The 21,233-nt window shown below is 41.4% G+C and overlaps 1 protein-coding gene across 1 annotated transcript in view; it reads right to left on the bottom strand.

Annotated features, from left to right (window-relative positions):
* LOC119744334 (syntaxin-binding protein 5-like) overlaps positions 1-21,233 on the bottom strand; it is a 41,486-nt gene that overhangs the window by 5,144 nt on the left and 15,109 nt on the right. Inside the window, 16 exon segments of the mRNA XM_038220207.1 lie at positions 395-516; positions 1,001-1,125; positions 2,129-2,224; positions 3,149-3,257; positions 4,426-4,516; positions 5,084-5,181; positions 5,887-6,015; positions 6,873-6,995; positions 7,601-7,717; positions 10,101-10,124; positions 10,820-10,942; positions 17,746-17,917; positions 18,687-18,909; positions 19,287-19,411; positions 19,741-20,007; positions 20,596-20,801. Of these exon segments, the coding sequence (XP_038076135.1) occupies positions 395-516; positions 1,001-1,125; positions 2,129-2,224; positions 3,149-3,257; positions 4,426-4,516; positions 5,084-5,181; positions 5,887-6,015; positions 6,873-6,995; positions 7,601-7,717; positions 10,101-10,124; positions 10,820-10,942; positions 17,746-17,917; positions 18,687-18,909; positions 19,287-19,411; positions 19,741-20,007; positions 20,596-20,801 (2,150 nt within the window).

The following is a 21,233-nucleotide window of genomic DNA, read 5'->3' as shown; positions in this document are numbered from 1 at the left end:
ATCAATCACAAGTCAAACACAAGTCATCACAAGTCAAACACAAGTCATCACAAGTCAATCACAAGTCATCACAAGTCAATCACAAGTCATCATAGGTCAGCACAAGCAAACACAAGTCAATCACAAATCAATCACAAGTCATCATAAGTCATCACAAGCAATCACAAGCAATCACAAGCAAACACAAGTCAATCACAAGTCAATCACAAGTTTTCTGTCTCAAGTCAAATCACACGCTATACAAGTGAACTGTGGCAAAGCCACTGCTTTGTTATTTCTCGTCCGATGTTACTTGTGACTGGACTTGTGAATTGACACAGGTGACCAAACTTGTGACGTTCTTGCGATCGATCACAAGCACCACGACCAAATTGCGCAACTGGACGTTACTTACGATGCGTGCTTTGTAGAGCTCCCCGGCTGCCGAGCTGGAGTTAGCCTTGACCCCCTCGATGCCACCGGTACCCGGTATGTGCCTGGCTATGCTGCGAGACGGTTTACCACTTGACTCGCCGACTACCAGCCAAAATAAAAATAAATGGACGTCGATTATCACAAATTTGAATATTTTTCTCTAAATCTTGTGAGAGAATTTCTATGAGAATTCATAAGAAAGTTTCTTAGAGAAGTTCTGAGAAAGTTTCTGAGAAAATTTCTGAGAAAGTTTCTGAGAAGATCTCTGAGAAGTTTCCAAGAGAATTTCTGAGAACATTTCTAAGAGAAATTCTAAGAAAGTTTCTAAGAGAATTTCTGAGAAAGTTTCTGAGAGAATTTATGAGAAACTTTCTAAGAGAATTTCTAAGAACGCTTCTGAGGGAATTTCTGAGAAAGTTTCTGAGAATTTCTGAGAAAATTTCTAAGAGAATTTCTAAGAACGTTTCTTGGATTTCTTGGCTAGGGTTGGAAGTAAGCCGCTTCCATAGGCGCATGTGTAACAGCTAGTCATAGCCAAGTCATTCGGATGTGGCTTATCAATATCTTGTAGAGAGCCTAGACTTACACAAGTCCTCCCTGTCCAATGTGCTGCTGCCTCCACCAAACAGTCCTTTGAAGAAGCCTTTACTGGGGGCTTCCGGTGTGTTGACTGGAAGGAACAGGTCGCCTAGCATGTCATGGAGGTTCTCACTGTGGAACAAAAGATTAACCATGTTAGGCCTTTTCACACTACAGCCTCTCAGCCCAGGTTAAACTCAACCCTGGGTGAACCCAGCACCACCCCGGGTTGAGTTTTTTTATTTTTCAACCCCCACGTTCAACCCTTAGAAAGGATACAGGCACCAAAATTGGGGTGGACATAAGATAGGAATGTTGTAATAATAACTGTTTACGCCTTTTCACACTATAGCCTCTCAACCCGGGTTGAACTTAACCCGGGGGGAACCCAGCGCCACCCCAGGTTGAGTTTTTTTATTTTTCAACCCCCACGTTCAACCCTAAGAAAGGATACAGGCACAAAAATAGGGGTGGACATAAGATGGGAATGTTGTAATATTAACTGTTTACGCCTTTTCACACTACAGCCTCTCAACCCGGGTTGAACTTAACCCTGGGGGAACCCAGCGCCACCCCGGATTGAGTTTTTAATTTTTCAACCCCGCGTTAAAGCTCGCATCATTTCACACTTGTTTCCCGCAAACCGAGCTAATTTCGCTCAGTTGCTACTGTTTTGAACCCTGGCGAGACTTTCAACCCTGGTTGAAAATCTCAATCTCAGGGCCCCCAGGGAGAACAGTTCATTGACAACTGATGGGGCTACCCTGGTAAAATAACACAAAATAAATAAATTAATAAATAAATAAACAAACCTGCATGGTGTGAAGCAGGGTTGAGTTCAATCCGGGTGAAATCAATCTCAGGTTTGACACAGGATTAAACATTTTTAAGTGTGAAACTCCGCATGTTTCAACCCTGCATCAACCCCACGTCAGAGCGATGTAGTAAAACTAACCTTCTGAGGTGATTCATGGAGCATTCCATTCTCCTTCAGCTTTACGTTTGAAAAATGGAACGCTCCATGGATCACTCAGGTTAGAAACAAGTTTTACTATTTTTTTGCTGGAAGACTACAGTGTTTACGAAAAAGAAATCTCTCTCTCAATTTTTGAACCAAAGTGTCCTGAAATCCTACCTTGCTTCGCTGCATATAGTTATCCTTTGGAGTTCCGTCGGACTGGCTTGATATATACCCTTGCCGTGGGAGCTGAACTGGAATGTTCGGCCAATCCTGGGGCAGGCGTTACAACAACAAAAAACAACCATTAGGCAACCATTCTAATGTTAAGTCACTGCAGACAACCAGAGGCCTCAATTAACCCCTTAAGGACGGGGTGTAATGGGGACATTCCTCCACACATAGAGCAAGTGGCCCGCATGACTGCACAGCCTTTGTGTGGTAGCGGGACTGCACAAAAGCAGCAGCTGTGGAACTACCCACTAGCCGTGTGCCACGGCATACCACAGCTGGCAACTGCATTCCAATGAGGATTAGCGGCCGCGGCCATGACAGCTTCCCATCCTTAAGGGGTTAAAAGCTGGTAACCAAAAAATATTTTCTAGTGGAAAAACCCTTTTGGTGTGTCCCAATGGAGCGTTTTGGCAAAAGCTCACACATTCACTGGAGAAAGTTAAAGTCAAAACCGAGGATGCAGCCAAACTTCAAGTGCTTATAATTTAGACTGTCCTTCTTTGCTCCTTTAACTTTACAGTTGCTGGTATTCATTACCAAACAAATACGTTTATGGCCCACTTGAATAAGTTAAAATACAAGTGATATACATGTACATGTACATGCCTTCAAGGCTAGAATAAGTCTCTCTCAAAGACGGCCATCTCTGTAGGAGAACTGCAACTGCGTATTTTACGCAATCAAGCACGCATTGCGCAGTGTTGAAAATGTTCCAAACACGTGCACTTGTTGCTCGAATTGTGTTGGAAATACGACGCAGCCGATGCGCATTATGCAAGTTGACGCTCAAAATGCCGATGCACGTGGCTGGTCTGTAGGAAATGACGTCATTTGTGAGAGATGTATACCGAGCGGTCAATTCTCTTGTTGTAGTGGTGGGAGGGGAGGGGAGAGAGAGAACATACCCACTGACAAACAGACATAGATATAAACACAGTCCAACACACTGACAAACAAACAGACCTGAGATCGGTCAGTGGAAGGTAGTCGTGATCAAGCAGAACTCGGAAACTGGGCAAGCTGAACGCCATGATGTGGCCGTTGGCGACGTAGCACGCCAGACAAACGCTATCTGTAAAACAAGAAAACTTCACTTGAGTAATAGGTCGCAAGGACAATCATACACTGGAAGAAATCTCGTTGAAGCTATAGTCCATCATTTGCAGCTATCCGAAAAGTAGCTGGCATACTTATTGTTGAAAAACATACTTGGTTGAAAGATAGTAAGGGGACTAAACTCCCTGTGAAATTATTCTTTCTGGCAAGCTGTCAATTTGAAGTAATCAACGAAAGAAGGCCTTTCCAACGGTGCGTCTTAAGACGCACCATTGGAAATTTCCGTTAGTAGTTCGTTTTTTTTGTTCGGCGAAGCGCACAAGCGTTGACATGACGCACACGCGCGCAAGGTTGCTATAATTCGTCGGATCAGTGCGCGACATCGCGTAGCTGCAATCGGCTCAGTGAGAACGTGTCTCGGACGCTGAATTCAGGACAAATTCAAAACATGATTCAGCAACTTTTGATTTGAAATTGAGATCCTAGAATGCTGTTTTTCTCGGAATATACAGCTGAAGCTTAGCTGAAACTTCATCAGGTTAGTTGTTCAGTACCCTTCTTTAGATTTTGAACACTTTTGTTGCTTCAAACGAACGAAATGCACAAATTACAAATGATGGTCTTTATCTTTAAGCGTACGATTTAAAATGGGTTACACGTACACGGGTTATAGCCATACAGCATGCAGCTCCGCACACAGGTAAGTATACACTGCCTGTGTCCGGAGCTGCATGCTGTACGGCTGCGAGACGTGGCCCACTAGGGCGAGGCACGTCCAGCAGTTGGAACGAGCAGAGATGAGAATGATCAGGTGGATGTGTGGGGTGTCTCTGGCTGACAGGCTGTCAAGCGAGGAGCTGAGGAGGAGAGTTGGAGTGGAAGGGATCGGTATTGTTTTGAGGAGGTGGTATGGTCACGTGGAGAGAAAGGATGATGCCAGCTGGGTCAAGAGGTGTACCAAAATAGTCGCGGGTGGGCCCACCCATTGGCCGACCGCGCAAGACGCGGCAGAGTTCTGTGACAGATTACATGCGACTGCTTGGAGTCAATGCGAGGGACGCAACGGACAGGGCCAAGTGGAGAGGAGCCATAGGGAGAAAGCAGGCCAACCCAGAACAGACTGGACAACGGCCTCAAAACCGACGATGATGATGGTTACACGTAGATTTTTTGTCATGACTTACTCTGCAAGCTGATAACATCTGTTCTGACGACGTAGGACGACTCGGCCACTTTGACCCGGTACGCACAGGTCTGTGATGGAAGTGATATGACCTGGAAAAGGAAGACAAATAAACCCATCCACAATAGATAGATTGCATTTGGCAGCCATCTTTGAGGTGTGTATTGTTATGTTAATTCATTAACAATGAATGCACAAGAGGTCTAAAAGCACAGACCTCAAACATGGCTGCTGTGCAAAAGGTCTATCAGTATTACATTTTAAAAAATTAAATAAACTGTAATGCCTATCGCACTTTCCATCGTATCAACAATCTCAAAGCGCTTTACAATTATTCCCCTGTTCATCAGCCCACGAAACCACTCGGCAGCCGATATCAGCGCATATTCGCCCTCTACCCTCTCAGGTACCCATTCATACTCCTGGGTGGAGAGAGGCAATTGTAGTTGAGAGTCTTGCCCAAGGGCACAAACACCATGTTCCTGGCAGAGTCGAATCCACGCACCATCGTACATGAGTCACACACTGTAACCACTGGACCATGGCATTCTTATTTTATTAAGGATAATAACTGCGTTTGTATGCCTAATGATAGCCTATGCTTAATAATAGTCTTATTTCGAAATAAAATTTAATTTTAATAAAAACCAAACACCAACCTTGGCTTCTTTCTCGGAGCAGATGATGACAAATTGTCGGTCTGCAATTTCAGTGGAGGAGGAGGGCGACATTCGACTGCGCTGTAATGACGGCGGTCCTGATGCCCAAAAAAATAAACACACACCAAAAATGTCATCAGCATTGAAATTTTGAATCCATTGGTCACACAGGGGATAATTAAAACTACGTTTTTTTATGGATAGTGGTGGTTTAAAGTAAATCATAAGTCAATTCAAAAGTCCAGTCACAATAACATCACAAGTCCAGTCACAAGGAAATCACAAGTCAATTCTCAAGTCTAGTCACAAGGAAATCATAAGTCAATTCACAAGGAAATCATAAGTCTAGTCGCAAGGAAATCACAAGTCAATTCTCAAGTCTAGTCACAAGTACATCACAAGTCCAGTCGTAAACCAATTCACAAGTCCAGTAACAAGTCAATTCACAAGTCCATCACAAGTCCAGTCACAAGTCTGGGCAAAAGTAAATCATAAGCCAATTCACAAGTCCAGTCACAAGTAATAACTTTTGAGTTGAATTGGGACTGAATGCCTTGTGATTGACTTGTGATTGACTTGTGATGACTTGTGATTGCTTGTGATGGTCTTCCGATTGACTGGTGATGTTCTTGTGATTGTCTTGTAATGGTCTTGTGATGACTTATAATAGTCTTGTGATGACTTGTGATTGCTTGTGATGGTCTTCTGATTGACTTGTGATGGTCTTGTGATGGCTTGTGATGGTCTTGTGATCCATCACAAGAACCTTGGCTAGGACACTGATCGGAGAGTTTTACACTTACTCTTGTCTCGACTCTCCTTGGTGTCTTTGTTCACGTCTTTCCAGGGTTCGTAAGGCGGCGTGATCAAGCTGCCGTTACAATCTAGGAAAGCCATCAGCAAGGTGCTGCCTTTCAGACGCAAGATGGTACCTGCAACAACAAAAGCAAACACCGACCCAAGAAAATCAGGCCTCAATCACAATGAACCACAACAGCATAAGTAGATGCTTGGCAAGACAACTGGCAGAGAACCAACAACAAGCAGCATATATTACAAAACATTCAAGCAGAATTAACCTATCAGGGTAGAATCGTGTCAACGCTGCTTGTGAAATATTGTCCAATTACATGATATACAAAATGGACGCGGAACGCGCAAAATCTGAGACAAACAAATTTAACGTACAAAATTGCGTAGGGTTGTCCAAGGGGCGTGGCTAACTCGCAAACGGCGATATGTCAATTGGTACATGACTTGGCCATGGACTTGGAATCAACTTCGTGGACTAGTTCTTGAAGTGATCTACGATTAGGTCTCCACAGGAAAATGCCAAGTATTCACCAAATCACAAAACTGATCATCCATCTTTTCAAAGGCATTGCTTCAGTTGTTAAAAGTGTCAGCAAAAACAAATCAGATTTTTGTATACTACTATAAACCATTATCATGTTGCAGCCATTTGATTTTTCCCATTCAAATCAATGTAACCAAAGCGAGGCTGGAGGGAAATATAGTCTGGTTCCTTTTTTCACAAAAAACCATTATCATTCAGTACTGTTATTGGATACAGGGAACATGACTGAAATGGTGGAGGCATGATAAAGGTCTATTACAGGAAGGCAGTGCAACCATTACTCAACAAGATAACTTCGGTATCACGGTATGGGAATTTAACATTTCAGTGAATCCGACTCATAAATGATCAAAACCAGTTGGATCAGGGCTTGAGACCTGAGGACTGGGGTACAAGTCTATGCCTCGCAATTCAATTGTCAGTGTGACTTACCGCTTGGCGTGACAATGACAGGCTGTGTGTACCTCTGCTCCCCCCAGGGTGGTAAGTTGATGACGATGACGAGCACGGACCCTAGAGTGGTGCCCACCCAGATACAGGGTGAGGTCACAGACTCTGCACAGTGGAACCAAACAATAAGTTCTTTTCAATCTTGACATAATTTCCTAGTACTCTATGTAGGGACAAGTGTGTATGGTGCGGAGTATGTGCGATCAAATTTCAACTGCAAAGTGCGCAAACCAGTAGTGCCTTTGAGTTTCAGAGGAATGCATCGAGTGTAGACACACAGTGACAATTGTGCCAAATTGTCCTTCCTGCCTGTCAATCAAACAGTGTGCACTGACCAATTAGATCCAGACTTTTGGTCATGTGACCACAGTGGCTCCGTCCAATTGGTCACAAGCATTGTGAGAAATGTACACAGAATGGTGGGCGGGGCCTATGGCCTAATCTGGAATGGTTCACATTGGCACTTTGTGTGATTTTCACTATATTCGTTTCCACAGTACTGGCTTTTAAATTTTGTTGCAGGAATACACCATAGGCTAATCCGGGCACGCGATCACTGTACACCCATGCCCTGTGACGGATTATCTCAACAATAGCTAGCACAATGCTTTCACCATTGAAGGGGGCCTTTGTGATAGAAGTGATAACATGCCCGGATTGGTCTATATAGGGGGGGGGGGGAGAAATGTCAGATAATGGCAAAATCTGACCTGTTTTCCTGGTGTAGGACTCGGCAAAGGTCAAGCACTGGACGCCCTCCCTGGCCTCCTTCTCCAGGCTGGACATGCTGGAACTCCGCGATCTGGTGAACGAACCCTCGCTGCGATCTTGACATGACAAAAGGAGGGGGAAGAACTAGCCATTCAGTGATTGGTCCAGATTAACTACCATGCACCAGTTTAACCAATCAAATCACTTGTTACATGTGCACGACCCCAGAGGTCAAAGATCAAATAAAATGAAGACTTTGTAAAAAGCTCGTAACTCAAGTTGTCCAAAAGTAACTGACCGATATTAAAATTATCTCCTGCAATAATACAATTTCTTACTGATAATAATAAAATACCACAATTACTGCGTGCATACAGTGTATTTAAAAATGAACAAGGGGTAAAAACTGGCTTTTGAAGTGAAGTGTCAAGTTCAAATTGGATCAAAAATGACAAAAATTCAAGCACACAACCATCATGGGTTAAAAGGTGAATCAAATGAACTTGGGTTTCGATTGAATGTGTTACATGTCTGGGCCAGTTGAAGATCTGGGAAAAATGGCAGTCACAATTAGAAGGAACCCGAGTCAATTCGGGAGCATGCGCAAAAATTATCCGGGAACCAGTTACAAAGCAATACACCTTGCATGACATTTTGACTGGTAACCCAATTTTGCTAAGCAAATATAGTTTTTCAGTGCTTAGTACGAGTTTGCGCTAAGCAGCTACGTGACCTTTGACCCCAGTGGCCACAATGACAACGTGACAACAATAAATCGCTTTTAAGTTGGAAAATAGCCACATCCATGTATATGTAACAGTGGGCTTAAAACTGATTCTTCTTTTTGATTCAATACTGGGCTGAAACATTTTTTTACGAAGTCCTTTCTTTTTTAAGTCAGAAATCAAGGAATTTACCTTTTCTCAAAAAAACTGATTGCGAATTTGCGATGCAAAATTGTGACAGACATTTCCCTCCAATGGAGTTCCATGATGTTGTGTGATGTGACAATGACGATTGATATCAAGTATTAATTCATGTGTGGCAAAGACTGATTGAACAATATGGATACAACTTGTGACGATATATAAAATTTTTGATAACATATATGTTAAAGAGGGTTAGCTTATTGAAAGGGTCAACTTGAAACTATGTCAGTCTGTTAACTGGGTAGTTTGAGGAGGGGAAGGGACTGTGGAGGAACGGACAGGGAGGGGTGGTGGGGTGGGAATTTAGGGATATTTGGTAGGGAAAATCATAAAAAAATTGTGGAGTAAGAGCCATTGAGTGCATGGAAGGAAATGTGAAAATTATAAATTTGAAAATTTCTTTATCAAAATATCAAGCTTTAAACAATCCAAATCAGGGGCGTTGCTGGAACATTTTCAATGAGGGGGTGTCGGACCAAATATGCCGACAAATTTGCGTACAAAACATCCGACAAGCAACACAAAAAAGGGTCCTCAAATTTGCAGACAGAAAAATGTATGGGTCTGAAAAGTAAAATTTGCCCCAAACTTGCAACAAAATATTTGACGAGCCAAAAAATAAAAAAATAAAAAAATAAAAAGGTCTTCAGATTCCAAACTTTGCAGACAACCGTAAAATATTATAAAAAAGGCCCTCAATTTTACAATTTTGCCAACAACAATTATGGATTTGCCGACATCAATTTGGAATGGGGTGACACCCCCGCACCCCCCTCCCCCCTCTAGCGACGGCCCTGATCTGAATAAGGCCATGGGAGTTAACTTCATTTGCACAGGTCGTGGGCACAGTTTGAAAATTACCCAAAAAAATGAACATTTGGCACGGACAATCGATCACCTTTTGTGATATATCAATTTTTGAACCTTTTTATGATTTTACTCATTTCTTAAAATACTCATAGGCTCTTACTAAACAATTAAAATACAAAAATTGTTGGAGGTAAAATGAAAACATGTCACACATTGCTAAAAAATACTATCCGAGTCATGGCCAAAACTCAAGCAAACACACTGAGAAAAGTGATACAAAAAGTTGCATTGAAAACTAAAAGTTGCATTAAACAAAATCGTTTCGAAAACTTGGGATCCCTTTTACAAGTTTCTACGCCGAACAAAAGTAATCTAACTCTCGAAATTATATTCAAGTTTCTTTGGCAAGAAAAGATGGGTACTGATTAAAATTATGTGTTATAAGTCATACAAAAACAATCTGTGATATAAAAAAACAAACGAAAACAAGAAATCATTACGGGGAGAAACATTCAAAATTATGTAAAAATGGACAAACACAGAGTTTAATACTTGTCACACATTGGGAAAGACAACTGTAAGAAGTTGGTGATTTTGAATGGGAACAGTGCATGCCAGAAACGTTTTTTTTGATTTTTTTTTATTGTTTAATTTTTTAATTTTGGTGATGGTGCAAATTGGAAACGAGAGAAGAGAAACGGGAAAAAAGAGCAAATTTTGGTGCCAATGAATGATTTGGATGAAATGCGAGAAAACTTACACGGCACGTGGAGAACTGATGGGTCTATATACAGGCGTAATATGGAAATAAAAAAATAAACCGGATGGACACACAAACCAATGAAATGTTAAAATTATGAAGCAAAATATCATGCATGATCAGAATTATTTTAAACTCATGGCATTTTGTTTTTATTCATTTTTTTTTCTTTTAACTTTTTCACAGTTAGCATATCTGTATCTGAAAACTGTGCGCACAGATGTTTATTCAAAGCTGCTTAAACAGTACTGGAGCTTATGCAACATGTTTGTTTATTGTGTGCAAATGAGAATGAATTTGTGATGAATATTTTTATTATTTTTTTTCAAAGAGGCGACAGAAGGGAATTTTTAACTTGCCAACAATTCTGAAATTCAATACAAAAATGTGATATATATGTATGAAACCTTTTACCTAAACGTTTATACCATGGATAAAGATTGGAATTAAGCATTTCATCACAACCATTTTTTTGAGATTACCGGCTTATTAAGTAATATTAAAACATGTCTGTCGAATATGGCATTTTTAACAAGGAAAATCCATACAGAAAAAAAATTGGCAACAATGAAATGAAATAAATTATGGAATTTTGGAAAATATCTATATTCAATGAAATAAATTAAAAAAATTTGCGAGAAATACAGAAAGGAAAGGAAGATATTTAACTACTTTAGAAAAAAAGCAAACTACTACGGCCAAAAAAAAGCAAAACTCACTCATGCTCAGACCAGTCACAACAAATTTGATGAGTTGGCTGAAGTGGGAATGGGCGGGGTTTACTTCCTTGGGCCCCTCCTTCGGACTGGGCGGAGGGGTGGGCGGAGAGCCGTTAGGCGGGGCTGGCCAATCGCATGCCACGAAAAACATCACCATATACAACCACCACACAGTTTTTTTTTCACGCACAGGAAGAGGACGACATGGTGATGGAATTTTGAATGAAGAAGAGACATCCAGAAAAAAGGGAAAAAGAAAGAAAATACAAGAGGAAAAAAAGCCAAAAATAGGTCACGGTGAAACGAAAAAGACTGTTGGTTGGCAAATAATTTTACCACAATAATCTCTGTAAACAGAGACATATTTCATGAGGCTGTATACTTTCTTATGAATATCTCAAAAGTTTAGTACAAAACAAACTGCACAAAAATCAAATCAAATCAGCTTTTTTTTGTTAACCACAATAATTACATTGTTAAAATTTTCAATTTTTTATTGTTAGTTTGGTTAAAACCTTTTTTTAGTATAAAACTAGGAAATCGATAGTTTTGCAGTTTGATAAACTTGCTTATAGAATCAATGCAATGGGAAGGCTTGAACAAAAAAAATATTTTGAAGATTCTTAGTCTATTTGAATATAGAATTCTCGGACATTTGCCAACCGACTGGTCACACCAGATACAGCACTACAATGTCGCATGCATACGAAGTACGAACCGAGTTCAACCTTGTTCCCAGGGGCCCAAGAAACTTCTTCTGTAGATTGAAAACCTAATTTGGTTATTTCAACGCTCTCAAAGCTTCTTGCATCAATACACTATAGGAATGCATGTGAATTGTTCTCATTTTGCTGAAAGAACACTTACTTTTTGGTGATCCGTGGAATGAACTTTAAAACTGTGCTTGTGTTCAAAATGCTGCAACTTGAAAAGTACATGAGTGATCTGAATGATTCTTGTACTAAAAGAAAGCTCATTGATTGGGCCTTCTTATCCTAGATTTTGAAAGTGCTACAGGCAAAACTTCATTCAAAAATGAGTCCCGCCATTTGGGATGCGTTTTTTTTTACTCACCCTGTATATGTTTAGTTGTGTGCATTTGAATTTCAAATTAATTTGAGCTGTGTCAAAGGTCATTAGGTCAAGATGCAACTGTCGGTTTTTGAGTTATACAAGTGAGATAGACCGTGTCCAAATTATACGGCTACGGCTAGAAATTACACACGAGTCTATGGTAGCCGCTGCAGCCACTTCCCATAGACTTGTGTGTAATTACAAGCCGTAGCCAAGTAATTCGGACATGGCCATATCTCGGTAGTGCCAGGGAAATGGTCCATTTGTGGAGCTTAAGCAAATGTTGCAGTATTCAGGTATGCAGAAGGCTTGGTGCCAGACCCACATTTTTACCGGAGACCAAAGTGGCACTTTTGACGTTTTGAAGTTTTACCCATGTGACATTTTGATGTAACCATGACAGCAGTTGTAAGCCCCCAGGAACAAGGTTTTGTCGTTGTTTTCTTTTTCAGTCCAACAAAAAAATGACACATTCACTTCAATCAATTCAGACAAAAATTATAAGGGAAACTACTTAAAAGAAAGAAGTCAAAACAATGAAACGGAGTTACAATGACTGCAAACGTGCTGAATGTTTGCCACATGTACAGTGTGCAGTTAGTAATGTGAGGTGCAGAGTTAGAAACAAAGGTTTGAAAACTATTAAGCGGGGATGCTTATATCACTAAGCGACATTAGAATGAAGACTCTCATCTAACTGCATGGTTCGGTGCCCCTGCATTGGTCAACTCGCTAAGCATATATGGGTCTCAGGTGACGTTAACCTGTGCCATAATCTGCCCTGTGACAACCAAATCTACTAAGCAGTTTGATTAACCTGCTAAGCTTGAATGTAGTGGAGGCCCTAATTATATTGTTCCAACTGGTACGCATGTAACCAATCTGGACCCGGTTTTATGGCTCTGATTACCGTTAGCGAAAAATCCCTACTTACTGTAGCAGAAAATTCCATGCTTACGGTAAGCGTATTTCACAGGTTAGCAAGGAATTTTGCCTTCTGCGCATGCGTATATCCTGCAACTAAGGATTTTGTGCTTACAGGGTTAGCGCAGAATTTTTCTGCTAGCGCCGTAAGCACAGAATGAGGATCGTAAGCGCTGAATTATGTAGTTAGCAGAGTCACAAAATTGGGCCCTGGTCTGTGAGTGTACACATTTCGCAGTTAAGCAAAGACTTTGATAGTTGACACAGGTTATTTTCATTTCCACTAATTCGTATGGCTCATGTTTGGTGAATTTCATTAGTTGTTTCTGCCTTTAGTAAACGAGGTCAACCACATTCAGAGCATTTCTACAGCTTTTTCTTTGGTTAAACATTGTCTGCAGCACGTGCATCTAAAATAGCTAGGTAGTAATACTACTGCTACAGCAGCAAAGAGATTATGAAAAAGGCATCCGTTCAATAAGACACAACCTTTCAAAACTTTTAGTGAGTTATTTACATATCTGGTAATGCATTATTCAAAATGCACTCCTTGGGGGATCATACCATACCATACCATTGGATGCCTAATCCATACAGCATGCCAACATAAAACCCGCCCACTTTTCCTTATGAGGAATTAGTGGGTGGAGCAAAAAGGGCAAGAAGCACAGCCAATCAGGAGACAGGCTAGGCGGAAGGTACCATTCCTGGCAAAGGTGGACTCCTACAAACAGCCAATCAGAGAACTCATTAATACACAGAGCTCATTTTTCTAAAACAGGGAACTCAACTTTGGACCAATCCAAAGAATACATCACTGGGTTAAAAAGGGGGAAGGGCGAGGGTCAAATGAGTAGGGAGTCTTGGGTTTTCGAGTTTATATGTTTGTTTGTTTGTTTTCCTTTACTTTTTATTTGGTTAGCTTTATTTCATGCTCCATTCAATGGAAGGTAATGTCAAAAAAAAAAATGAAAACAAAACATTCGAGTATTTGGAACGTCATTTTCGTTTTTGTGATAATGTTTTCATTCTGCATGCTTTCACTGGATTGGCCGTGTAAGAAGGGTAACCGATCGTCATGCCGACCATTCTGGTCATTTTGGTCTGAGATTTTCGTCAGGGGGCAGCATTGGCAACGCATTCAGAGTCCACTGTTCTACTTTTTTCATGACTTCCTACATTTTGTATTTATGCCTGTAGTTTTTCCACAGATTTCTGGTATTATTTTTGTTGATATTTTCATTACAAGACATGTTTTGTTTGCTTTCATTAAATTAATGTGAGGTGGTATGTCGAAATCAGGCACAATTGGGCAAGAAGTGAATATTGAGTTATTGCAATATTAGTGAAATAACGACCTTGCTCTTTCAAACGCCACTTTTGTTTTTTGAAATTGGATATTCCAAAGCGAAGTTATCCAATTTTGAAATCGGACTTTCCGAAATGTCAAAACGGAGAAGGCCTTTGAAGTTTGAATTTAGTTAAAAAAAAAAAAATCCATGTCGATGAAATTTTGGTTTGAAACTTTTACAGAACACTTTAAGCATAAGTAGCATCACAACTTTCAAAATATCTCACAATCGCTGAAAATCACCCCAATGTCATTTTGCAGCTGTTTCTCCATTTGTAGTTCTGCCCAATTCGGCCTGGTTTGGACATACCACGTCACTTTTAGTGATTAATCATAATATAATTTGTGCATACGTGTGCAAATTATTTCGTTAAAAATTAAACCTAAACTGGTGACCTCTATTAAAAGATGTACATCTATGTAATGTTGCACGTTATGTTACTGTTATTACCCGCGTGCTGGGTTATTGTGAGTTCAATCTTATTTGGGTGATTCGCTCTTTTCACACTTCCGCCATGGACATGCACTGCCTCGATCTGGCAACTTTACACAATAACTACAGCCGGTTCAGTGATTCCCATGTCGGGGTTCAGATCACTCAACCGGCTATTTTCATTGTGTAAAGTTGCCAGATAGAGGCTCTGCATGCCCAATGGCGGAAGTGTGAAAAGAGCGAATTGCAAATTGTACTTGATTAGGCCGGACTACAAATTGCAACGTGCAAACACATTGAGACTCAAACTGAGTTTCAAAGAGAACTAGTTCAGTTTCACTGCATCCAAAGAAGCATACATTGCAGCACCTGCACACTCATATGTGAGCATATTTTCTGTACCAGTACGCACGTAAACCTACTACAAACCCAAAACTACTTCTTGTTACTCGGATACCAATTTGAGTAATGTTCAATACTCGTCGTACTCCACACGAGTACTCTCTTATGAATATCATGCAGGAACTGTAGATTGTGCTGTCGTGCCTACTCACGGTAGCGACTGAAGGACGTAATTATTTATTTCAACATCAGCCGATCAGATAAACGCTAATTATAGATTTGTGCCCACAAATTAAACTATGCCAAGCTACATACATGAATAACCTAATTTGAACTGGTGATGCATGCACAAACCAGCAACGTCTGCTCATGAGGCAAACTTGTTTTCGGTACATTTTGAGTCTGCTGCACAGTTACCCATACTAATTAGAATGCATGTACGTAGGACTAAATACACAACGGACTGAGAACACGCATATGGACTAGTGGTGTGCATTTACGGGCAGTATGGGAACCCGATAGCCTATTGAAGTAAAGCTCGGGTACCCGGGTACCCATAAGAGAAACCCAACCCTAAAATTCGAATCCCAAAAGTTGTCTGAAGGGCTTCATAACTTTATGGTGTAAACTGCAACTTTCGCGAGTGTCATCTGTCGCGCGTTAAAATGCAAAAAAAAAAAATGTGATAATCTACTTTTGTTTTCCATGTAGCCTGGTTTTCATTTTGAAAATTCCCCACAGATGGCCTCCAAAACATTGCTTTTTGATTGTCTGAGAATTTTCTAAGTAATTTGTAAAGTTGATTATAGGCACCCAGTCCCATAATCTGCAACCTGTTCCTGACATCAGCGGTCAGGTATTCCGGTACCTGGCTCCGATGCACACCCAAGCTAAACAGGCAGCTTAATTCTACTTGTGCTAGGTGAATTTCAGCAAGTTTCAGTTAAACATCCTGTGCAATACCAAACTGTGATGCGCTTATCAAGAGCGATTCAAATCATTCTTCTCTCTACATTAACATCAAAACTTCCTACTGACTAAAGATCACAATCGAAAAAAAAAGAAGAAAAAACAGTGCAAATACTAAACATCGAGTTTTCTTTCTAACTGAGCGTATTACATTCAATATGTACACGTACCTCAATGCCAAACACTTACATACAGTGTGCATCGCTATTCTAACACCTTTCGGCAAAACAACAGTTCATGAGATGCCAAAACAAAAGCTAAGAAAACTAAACTCAAGAAAACAGCTGCCTTGCTCAATCTTCAATTACGTCCTTTTCTACAGGTTACAAAACACAAGAAGTGCAAACTAAGTAGAACAACGGACTCAGAATACGGTGCAATAGAATTTTTTTTTTGAGGGGGGGCTCAAATGAAAGATAATTAAACAATCGAAAGGAATCCTATTTGTAACAGGAGGCGCAAAAAGCAACTGAAAAGTTGTGCACATCTATGTACCGGTAGACTTAAAATGAAATTATTGTTATTGTGACGGCTTTTTGACCCCGACTATCAGGCTAGAATAGAGGTAGCTGGATTGTTAGTACTGAAATCATAATTGCGGATTTTTTTTTCAATTGCATTTTTAACGAAGCTGTGCTAACTTGTTGGATTTACCAAGACTCAAATTGCCAAGGACACACAAACGGAAAAACATAAGACAGACTTTGAACAAAATGTAGATCTTACTCGCATTTAATCTTTTTTTAAATTGAGTACAAATCCACCCCCCCCCCCCCACAAAAAAGGGGGGGAAAAGAGAAATTATTCAATGACTCAACACTCCCACAAAATTATAATCTTTGAGAAAAAACATAAACAATTGAGACATACAATTAACATCAGAAACAAGGAAAGGAAACTGAGAGACGAACAGACAAACGACAGAAGTACTTGCGGACGACAGAAGTACTGGGAAGAATTGACGCGCAACTGCGACGCCAAATTTCAAGGGACAGTCTTCATCTAGCGTAAAAATCTGATGTTTCACAATGTTAGAATTGTTTTCTAAAACCCGCTGACAGGTTATATTAGTATTACAGCAAACAATCTTGCACAATAACAAGACTCTTTTTTATCAGATTGTTGGGTTTTTTCTTCCAGCCAAAAGGCAAAAAAAAGAAGAAAATATGAGAAATATGCACACGCAATTACAGAAAACACAAGATTTGATAAATCCAACAATTTTAGACAAGCTTTCATGAAACACGATGCGCAAGCAGACGCCTGAATCTATATTTTGGTTAGTAAGCAGGCCAAAGTTATTAGGACAGACAGAAACTATAAAATATTTAAAAACGTCATGCCATCGCTTGAGTCTCAATAATGCAGCAAAATGCTGGTCACAATTCGACTTCAGTTTCAAGGTATGTGAAAAACTTTCTCTTTATCGCAGCAGTTTAAACCCAAGGCGCTGGTTTGAACACGGTTAGAGCTGTTAGGCTTTTTGCTTCGAAAAGGACACTGTGCATAACTGAAAATCATCGTCGCATTTCATAGTCTTCTTGTCTCGCAACCAGTTAAGCTCAAAGTAAAGATCTCGCTAACATCCGTTTTAACATGATTACACAGGCTTCATAACAAACATCTCTAAAACACTGCACATTAAACAAAATCAGATGTTCAGCTACAGCATTCTAGCCACTCTAAAGTGCCTACAAGTTTTTTTTTTTTCATCGACAATCTCATTTCCGACCAAAAAAACAAATAAAGGGAAAGAGTGCGGGCCAAGGACAGCAAAGAATATTCAAAACAAACTGATGCAGGAGTCCACAAGCCAGAATGTTTGTCAGATACCTTCCCCCGGCCCACAGTTGCCTGAGTCGGAGCAGACCGACTGTGCCTTGCAGGAGATGAGCTTGCGAGAGCCCTGGGACTTACTGCGCTTGAGCTGGGCCGGGTCGTGGTTGTTGCGGCCTTGCTTGCGGGAGCTGTTGGTGCTGGTGGGGCTGACACAGACCCCGTTCTGCTGTGGAGGGGGAAGACATGGCGGGGGTTCAGTCGGGGTGTAGGTTTGCGACAGGAAGAGGGAGGGAACAAAATTAGGGGGGGGGGGAGACAGAATGATGATCAACTTTAATATTCAGACATGATATCAATCTTGAATCAGCAAGCCAGCCAGTCACTCATTCCATCCGTCCATTGGTCCATCTGTCAGTTAGTCTAGGGGCCAGACGTTGTTATTTAGATTCGCGATAACCCACGCTCCGATAGAGGGCACTATCATCACCAACCAATATCACCCATGGACTTGTCAGTACCAACGTGTAGAGAATCTCCTATTGGTTTTGTAATGCGCGCGCACCTGTTTGGCCTAATATATGCAGCGCGCAATTCAAAAAAATTATAGTAGTTCCGAAGCAAACTCTTAAATTCTTCCCCTACAATATAAGATGCAGCAAGACCTTTGTGCAACTTCACTGGTCAGCTCATTTGTTGTGTGTAGTTTGTGTAGGACTGAAAATGGAGCATAATTGTCAGCAGAAGTCGCGCATGCATACTTGTTTCCCTCTTTTTTGGGGGGGAGATTTCATCGACTTACTACCGACAAATCCGTGGGCGATATTGGTTGGTTGCGACAGCGCCCTCTCGTGGCGGCAGGTATCTCGGCGGTGGGTGATCATGGTTATCGCATATCAATCTATGCAACGTCTAGCCCCTAGACTAGCTGTCAGTCAGACAGTCTGTCCATCAGTGACTTAGTCGGTCAGTCAAAGACAGCAACAACAAAAAAATACCTGTTCCGCGCTGCTGCTCGTGGGTGACTTGCACCTCTCCGGGTCAGCCATGTACTGCTCCACGATGTCCCCCAGCCCCTGGGGTTTGTTCTTCTTGGGGGACCTAGGGGTCCTGGTGTAGGGGTCTGCTGAGCCGTACAGGTCCGGGGTGCCCATGTTCAAGAGACAGGTCTTCTGGAGATAGTCCACTATGACTAGGCCGGTTATGGTGCCGAACGCAAGGCTGAAAATAAATTTTATAACTTAATCTTTCAATCAATTAATTATAAAAAATTTTAAAAAAATAGAGGTTGGCAGCGGTAGCATTCTGTTGGGAAGTATCGTCACTCAACCAACTTTTTTTTTTTTTGCAACCAAGTAAATGCTGCAATGTACATCTAGGGTTTGTTGAATGAAATTGTTCCCAGATTTTACTTCCTTGAAGAAAAGTCCTCTGTATCGATGATTCACAAAGAAACGATGAACTCCACTGTGCATCCAAAACACTTGCATAAAACATTAAGCCAACAACTCACCCTGGTCTGAAATTTCATGCATTACATGAGTAATTGTGCCAGCATGCCTAAGCCAGCCAGCCATGCAGTCAGCAAATTTACTTACAGGCCGTAGCAAGAGTTGATCTCCACTGTAGTGATAGTTGACGGTGCTTCTCCGTCCACCCAGACTAGCTGACAGCACAGATCTGGCTGGAAACCTGACGCCCGTTTATGAGGTCCTCCTTTTACCTAGTCAAACATTTGTAACAATATCATTTCAATTTTTGTTATTCAAGTAACGCTGCAGAATACTGTTTTGCAACTTTGGCAGCTCGAGATCACCCTAATCAGTTCACTATCATAGGAACCCCCCCCCCAAAAAAAACCCCTCCTTGGTGGAGACGACAATTGGAGTAAAGTACCTTGCCCATGAACACAAAGCCCCCTAAAAAACACTCCTTGGTAGAGACAGGAAATTGGAGTAAAGTGCCTTGCCTATGAACAAAAAAAAACAGCAGCATTAATACCAATAGGGGTTTAAAACACATGGCGCTCTAAAACAGATGATGGCATCTAACCTTCAAGTTTGGCACGTTGTCCCTGATGCCCTCCCCGGAGCTGGTACTCGTGGCTTGGTTACCGGTGCTGGACCCGCTGGCGCCCGTCGCGCCGCCCGATGATGCCTGGCTGGTCTGGGTCGGCGGCGGTGAGCTGATGGCGCTGGCGACAGAACTGGCGCTGACCGTGCTGGTGTTGCGTTTCAGCGGGGTGGGTGGGGGAGGGGGTGTCTCAGCCTCGGGCGTGTCGGGCTCTTCGGGCTCATACAGGATGGCGATTTCTAGGACCTGTAGAGATGCGGCAAAACACACAAAAAGATTGGTTGCGTGGTTAAAACAGGTGCATTAAAACATGTGAAATGCACATTGGTTGCATGGTTAAAACATGTGCAATAGTAAGCATAAGGTCTTGGACTTTAATCGCGCCGAAGTAAACTTGAGATTCTTTTCCTAAAGAGTATTCGGACAGCACTAAATACACAGAGCTTATAAATTGTATCAGGAAGCAAAGCTAAAATGTAGAATTATTAAAGATGCATTTCCCGTACTATTTCAGGTTTGACCCCGAAAAATAGGTTTGGTGTTTCAATTGCTATTTTTCTAGCAATATATAAGTTATTCACTTTTGAATGAGATATTGAACCAAAACATCAACTGACGCTGAATGATTTCTTAAAAATTTGATTTATTGGTGGCCAAACAATACTTCACCTTTCACAGGGCGGCTTCATTTGTAAGCCTTTTTCAGAGGGTTACAGAAGCTCGAAAACACACAAATCGAGAATTCGTTAAAAGATGAAAATCAATTTTTTTTTTGTTAAGAGCAAGAGGCACACATCTTTAAGGTGAAAAAAATCTTTGGTGGCTGTGGCTCACTGGCAGTTCAGTAGTGACTTCCAGCCTGCTGAATCGGTAGAGTATGACGTGGCCGCTGGCTCCGGCTACGGCTAGTAGCCGGCTCTCTTGACACAGTTTCACCATCTGGATGGCAAAGGGTTCCTCATCTCCGTCCAGGCTACGAGCCTGCTTCTGCTTCTCAAAGACCTTGGCCGTCTTGAGCTTGTACAGAACTTGTAGCATGACTGACAAATAAACAAAAGGAAACAGTAGAAGTTAGACAGCTAGACAGGAGAATCTTTTTCCAAGGCAAAATTATATGGGGATGGAATGACACCACCACGGCATTTGAGAGCTGGATGATGCTTGCATAAATCTCCCTCAATCATGCTGCAAATAATGAATATAACAATAAATGCATGGTGCTTATAATTACAGTATTTTCCACCGAAGGTAGGTCTCAAACTGTTTTGAAATTATTACTCCTATTCAACAGGCCGAGAGACCACTTTTCTACAGCCAAGATCAGCGCACTCTGGTCTCTACTTTCACAGGTACCCATTTTTGCTCCTGGGTGGAGAGAGGCAATTGCAGTAAAGTGTCTTGCCCAAGGGCACAAACACAATGTTCTCCGTCAGAGTTTAAGCCCACGGACCATGGCATATGGTTCGAACACC

This window comes from Patiria miniata, unplaced genomic scaffold, assembly GCF_015706575.1.
Source record: "Patiria miniata isolate m_02_andy unplaced genomic scaffold, ASM1570657v1 HiC_scaffold_7, whole genome shotgun sequence".
NCBI lineage: Eukaryota > Metazoa > Echinodermata > Asteroidea > Valvatida > Asterinidae > Patiria > Patiria miniata.
The sequence above is the reverse complement of the archived record's forward strand: the minus strand, read 5'-3'. Positions and strand labels throughout refer to the sequence as shown.